We start from the raw sequence: 6612 nt of genomic DNA on the forward strand, positions 1-6612 counted from the left end.
GGGGGGAAACATTATTTATTATCCAGGATAAAATAAATGTCCTTCATCAGCCTTTGTGGTTCATTTCAGTGGAAATGTGGTCTCCCAGGCTCAAAGAGCATCAGCCCACTGGAAGCAAAGTGGTGAGACCGGCCAGTCCAGCAGAAAGAAACCCTCCGACCCTCCCACTTCACTCACTGTCAGAATGAACATGGTTCAGTCCTGGGTGTGATTCACAGCAGCAACAACAGCAGAATCCAACCCCTGCAATGACTTGTGAACTCGCTGGTGTCTCCGCAGGTGGGACGCAGTACTGAACCCCTTCCCACACACAGAACAGGTGAATGGCCTCTCCCCAGTGTGAACTCGCTGGTGTAAACACAGATTCGATGACGTTCTAAACCTCTTTGTGCAGTGAGAGCAGCTGAACGGTCTCTCCGCGGTGTGAAAGCGCTGGTGAACCATCAGTTCCTGAGACCTTTTGAAGCCACTCCCGCAGACAGAGCATTTAAAGGGTCTCTCATTGGTGTGAATGGCATGGTGTCTGAGCAGGTTGGATAACTGAGTGAATCCCTTCCCACATACAGAGCAGGTGAACGGCCTCTCCCCAGTGTGAACTCGCTGGTGAACACGTAGTGTGGATGAATCACTGAATCCCTTCCCACACACAGAGCAGGTGAACGGTCTCTCCCCGGTGTGAACCCGCTCGTGAACTCGCAGTGTGGATGAATGACTGAATCCCTTCCCACACACAGAGCAGGTGAACGGTTTCTCCCCAGTGTGACTGCGTTGATGAATTTCCAGCTCAGATGGGGATCTGAATCCCTTCCCACAGTCCTGGCATTTCCATGGTTTCTCCATGTTGCTGGTGTCCTTGTGTCTCTCCAGGTTAGACAATCAGTTGAGGTCTCTCACAGAACCCGTGTACGATTTCTCCCCGCTGTGAATGATGCGATGTCCTTTCAGGCTGTGTAACTGGTTAAAGCTCTTCCCACAGTCAGTGCTCTGGAACACTCTCACTCGGGTGTGTGTGTCTCGGTGCTTTTCCAGTCACACTGACGTTTAAAGCATTCTGAAGCAGACAGAACAGACAAACAGCTCTCCTTCTCGATTCAAAGGCTGATGAATTAAGTGACTGTCAGATCGTGACATGGCGTTTGGTTTGAGATTTGTGTCTGTAAATCCTCACCTTCTAATATCCTGTAAAAGTTATCACAGTCAGTACAGGATAGAAATTCAGAATGGATAATCCTAGTTGCTATGAAACATTTATTAAGCGCCCAGTCGAGCCTCCAATTCTTGTTACGGTCCCAGACCAAACCCCAAAGAGTGAAATGTTTCCGGTGAATGCAGCGGGTCAGGAGGGCCAATTAGGGGGCATTGCCATTTAGGGTAGCTAGGGCCAGGTTCAGGTACATGGGGGTCCAGGTGACAGGGGAGTGGGTGGCGATGCACAAGTGGAATCTGACAACGTTGATGGAGGAGGTTAGGGGGGATTTTAGGAGGTGGGATACGCTGCACCTCACACTGGCGGGGAGCGTCCAGGTGGTTAAGATGCATATGTTGCCGAGGTTCCTGTTCATATACCAGACCCTCCCAATCTTTATCCCAAAACCTGAACCTGAGACGTCGGCGCCGTGAGCAACAGTGCTATTCACTGCGCCACCCTTGGGCTCTTATCTTCTTGACCAGTCTCCCGTGCGAGACCTTGTCAAATGTCTTACTGAAGTCAATTATCGACTACATTAACTGCAGGACTTTCATCTACGCACCTAGTCACCTCCTTGAAAAATTCAAATCAAATTTGTGTGACATGATCTCGGCAACTACGCTGACTATACTTGATTAATCCTTGCCTCCCCAAGTAGAGTAAGAAGTCTTACGACACCAGGTTAAAGTCCAACAGGTTTGTTTCAAACACGAGCTTTCGGAGCGCAGCTCCTTCCTCATGTGCAAACTCCACACGGACAGTGACCCAGAGCCGGGATCGAACACGGGACCTCGGCGCCGTGAGGCAGCAATGCTACTCACTGCGCCACCCTGCTGCCCCATATTAGTACCACATTATCTGTCCTCCAGTCCCCTGGCACCGCTCCTGTGACCAGAGAAGATTTAGAAATTATTGTCAGAGCCTCTGAAATCTCCTCTCTTGCCCCCCATTAATTGCCTGGGATTAATCTCATCTGGGCCTGGGGATTTAAACAAGTCAACAATGGAACACCAGAATGAGAAAAGAAATGGAAAGGGGGAGAAAGTGTTTTACTCACAGATGTTGGGGACAGGAGGAAGTTTCAGTCTGTGTGAAGCTGGAGGAGCAGCAGCTTTGCTGGGCAGACAGTGGAGGAAGCTCCGTGCAGACACTGACACAAAGCCCAGACTCTGGTTGGTTGGAGGACCAGGGTCCTTCCGGTCCTCCACGAATTCCCATTGATCAAACCCCCTCATGCAAACAGTGGAGAGTGGATTCGTCCCCACGTGGGTTGGAGAACCTTTGACCCAGAGACGCGCTGAGTTCCAATTCGCAGTGTGTTTCTGTGACCAGCTGTTGCTCCCAGTGGGACTCTGAGCTGGGAACGCCCCTCTACGTCACTGTGACGCCACAATGGAGCGCTGCCTGAAACAGCCAATAGGAATTACTCTGCTCCGCGGTGACGTCTCCGGGTTCCAGTGCGCGGGCCCGGAGCGCGAACGCGAGCACGGGCGACCCGCCCTCCCCTTGCACCTCCTCGAGACAAGGTTTCCAGGCAACTGGCTGACGGCGCCGGCCAGGGCGAGAAGCCGCTCGGTAATCTCCCCGTCCGTGACCGGGACTGCGCATGTCCAAGGGAGAGGGGCAGCAGCGGATGTGTTGACCAATAGGAAGAATTGGGGGAAGGTCCAGAATCCTCCAGCCAATCAGAGCGCGGGCTTTGTGTGAATGATGATGAGCTTCACACAGACTGAAACCTCCTCCTGTCTCCAACATCTGTCAGTAAAACACTTTCTTTTCTCCCCCTTTCCATTTCTTTTCTCACTCTCACCTTCAATTGGTCACTTGCAGCAACCGAAGGGAAAGGAAGTGAATCCAGGGAGGGTGCAGACTCTGGAAAGCTTGGCCCAGGTCTCTCTCTCTCTCTTAAAGACACTGACATCCTTTGCTCCCTCAGCTTAACACATTTATTTGTCTGCCTAAAAGGATGGTCTCTTTCCTAATGTTCACAGTTAAAGGGCTTGTTTCCCCAGGAGATGGCTGACATTTAAGGGGACAGACAGAGAAATATCCAGTTTTTCAATATGGTACAGATTAGATATATTATTTATGGTTCTGTGATGAAGTACATTTATTATTCCTAGTGGTCTCAGTGCGGGTGGCCATTTTAAGTAGCCGACAGGAGCTGCTGCCGCCATCTTGTGCCAAAAGTGTGGCACTCGACATGTCCCACCGTAATGAAATGAAAATCGTTTATTGTCACAAGTAGGCTTTAAATGAAGCTACTGTGAAAAGCCCCTAGTCGCTGTTCGGGGAGGCTGGTCCGGCCTTTGGAAAAGCTTGCTCCAGGTGCGGCAGTGTTGGGCATTTTGCAAAACAATGTTTTGCGCGTTCTACCATGGGCTAGGCACGAGCGATGCAGGCAGTTGATGAGATAAATACTGAGATTCTTCATCAATCTCATCGCAGCGAGGAGCCAGAAGAGTCTCAACAACAAAGATGAAAACAAAATCCTTAGAAAGACTAAAGATAATAAGAATGCTCCGAAAACCGTTACGTCCGTATTAAATTCGATGCTGATACTGAATAATAGTTTCATACATTGGGACTTTGACCCAAAAGCGACAGCCAACCTCGTGAGTCTGTCCGCTTTGCTGATGCACGATCAATTGTACAAAGACTAAGGTTGGATAAAACTGTGGCTTTATTGCAGTAAGATGTGTGGCCTCCCACTGCAGCTGGCGAAATGGGTGCTGAATAGAGGACACCCTCCTCCTACTGGGCGGAGCCAGCAGGCAGGGGCTACCGGCGAACCTGTAGTACAGGTCCTACCTTACATCCCCTAATACAGGTGTAACAGTGGTTTACCACATTTGCAAAAGCTAAACGCTCGGTAATCTCCCCGTCCGTGACCGGGACTGCGCATGTCCAAGGGAGAGGGGCAGCTGCGGATGTGTTGACCAATAGGAAGAATTGGGGGAAGGTCCAGAATCCTCCAGCCAATCAGAGCGCGGGCTTTGTGTGAATGATGATGAGCTTCACACAGACTGAAACCTCCTCCTGTCTCCAACATCTGTCAGTAAAACACTTTATTTTCCCCCCCTTTCCATTTATTTTCTCATTCTCACTTTCAATTGGTCACTTGCAGCAACCGAAGGGAAAGGAAGTGAATCCAGGGAGAGTGCTGACTCTGGAAAGCTTGGCACGGGAGTTTGTGGATCGGCCAGGGCTGATAATGGACTTCGGAATAAGAACTATGGAGACCTTCGATGTTTGCGAACTAGTGCTCTCAGTGGCAGTCATGAAGCACACACTACTCTTTCACATTGTGGACTCAGTCCTTGGGATAAAATCCAGTTGAGCACTAGAAGATGGCTGGTCATCTGACGACAGTGAATCCCTGCAACACATTACAGTGTGCATGGTGTATGAGGATTCAGAAGACATCCTAGTGGAGGTCGACATATCAGATGATGGGATGGAACTGCCAATTGGCATTCCGCAATTCTGGCTAACAGTCTTTGAGAACGTGCTTAGGCTCAGTGGCATGATGCAAGGTCATGAATGAACCCTTACTAAAGCATCTGCGAGATGTGAGTGTTAACAGCTCCAGGGTACCAGGTTCGATTCCTGGCTTGGTTCACTGTGTGTGCGGAGTCTGCACGTTCTCCCCATGTCTGCTTGGGTTTCATCTGGGTGCTGCACTTTCTCCCACAGTCCAGAGATATGCAGGTTAGGTGGATTGGCCATGCTAAATTGCCCTTGGTGTCCAAAATTGCCCTTAGTGTTGGTCGGGGTTATGGGGATAGGGTGGAGGTGTGGGCTTGGATAGGGGGTGCTCTTTCCAAGAGCTGGTGCAGACTCGATGGGCCGAATGGCCTCCTGTACTGTAAATTCTATGATTCTACGATAATTGGACAGGGAATGGAAAGATGTGGAGCTTCACTCTGGAGTTTACATTCGGGTCCAATGAGTATTTCACCGTTGGACTCACGGCCGCTTACATCGTTCTTTGCTGAACCACAAATCATTGGCTGCACAATCGACTGGAGGGAGGACCAAAATGTAACAATGAGAACAATATGGAGATTGCAACACTAGGCAACTCTGAGGCTGACCGTGAGGAAGAGCTGATGACAATTTCATTATGCAGCTCCACAGACCACTCACACATTTGTGAGTTTGTTCAAGGTGACCCAGTGCCTGAATCAGCTCAGCCAGAGAGCATTGTCATCTCATGTTGTGAAGTGCAGGTCAGCGATGCTCCAGGAAGCCGAGAAGAGGCGAGACCGGCAACCCTGGTTCCAACCTTCACACAGGCACCAGAAACTGAGGTATTCCAACATGCCGGGAGGCCGCACACGTGGGCGTGGTCATAGACATAGAATTTACAGTGCAGAAGGAGGCCATTCAGCCCATCGAGTCTGATCCGGCTCTTGGAAAGAGCACCCTACCCAAGGTCAACACCTCCACCCCATCCCCATAACCCAGTAACCCCACCCAACACTAAGGGCAATTTTGGACACTAAGGGCAATTTATCATGGCCAATCCACCTAACCTGCACATCTTTGGACTGTGGGAGGAAACCGGAGCACCCGGAGGAAACCCACGCACACACGGGGAGGATGTGCAGACTCCGCACAGACAGTGACCCAAGCCGGAATCGAACCTGGGACCCTGGAGCTGTGAAGCGATTGTGCTATCCACAATGCTACCCTGCTACCGTCATACCACGCAAAGACGCCTAAACCTCGGCAGGCTTCTCAGCACACAGCAACAACTGGCACCACACTAGAGGCTGCTATGAAAAAAGAACAAAAGCAAGAGACACACAAAAATCCATCACCATGTTCTCAAAGCTCAGAGAAAGAAGAGAAGACTGGAAAAACTAGCTCACCCCACGAACAAACGAACAATGAAAACAGTCGCAAGTAGCAAACAGCGTCATGCAAGGAAGCGAAGGAATAAGTGACGAGTAACACAAGTATGGCATTCATGGATAAAGGCCTTCCAAAGGCACAGAGCGAAGAGCATGAGAAACAAGAGGCCGGCACGTAAACCAGTCTTCGAAGAGGCTGGCAACAGCTTGAAGGGTCACAGAGGTGATCCTGTGAGGGAGACATAATGAGATCTGTGCAAAGGAAACAGACACCTTCGTAAAACTTGTTCACTTTATTAGCCACATATAATTAATGTATAAAGTTTTAAGGTTCAATGTTGCCTGTAAAATTATCTTAATGTTTTGTTTTTTTAAAAATAATTTTTATTGAAATTTTTTACAGAAAACATAACAACAAACAATAACAAGCAACACTAAAACAACATAATAAGTATAACACCCCCAAGACCGTAGCAACGTATATGTCGCACCCTCCCCACCCGCCCAAACCCAGTAAATGACAAGAGAACTTAAAAATAAATTAAAATTAAATAAACATAGTCA

The 6612-nt window shown here is 49.3% G+C and overlaps 1 protein-coding gene across 1 annotated transcript; it reads right to left on the reverse strand.

Moving 5' to 3' along the window:
* Positions 1-246: 246 nt before the first annotated feature.
* Positions 247-2808, reverse strand: LOC119952224 (zinc finger protein 239-like; the record flags this gene model as incomplete). The annotated part of the gene is made up of 2 exons (XM_038775874.1): positions 2247-2808; positions 247-1179 (listed from the first exon to the last, which is right to left on the reverse strand). A coding segment is annotated over exon 2 (594 nt), but the record flags the coding sequence as incomplete, so codon positions are not given.
* Positions 2809-6612: the final 3804 nt, after the last annotated feature.

This window comes from Scyliorhinus canicula, chromosome 17 (assembly GCF_902713615.1).
Source record: "Scyliorhinus canicula chromosome 17, sScyCan1.1, whole genome shotgun sequence".
Classification (NCBI taxonomy): domain Eukaryota; kingdom Metazoa; phylum Chordata; class Chondrichthyes; order Carcharhiniformes; family Scyliorhinidae; genus Scyliorhinus; species Scyliorhinus canicula.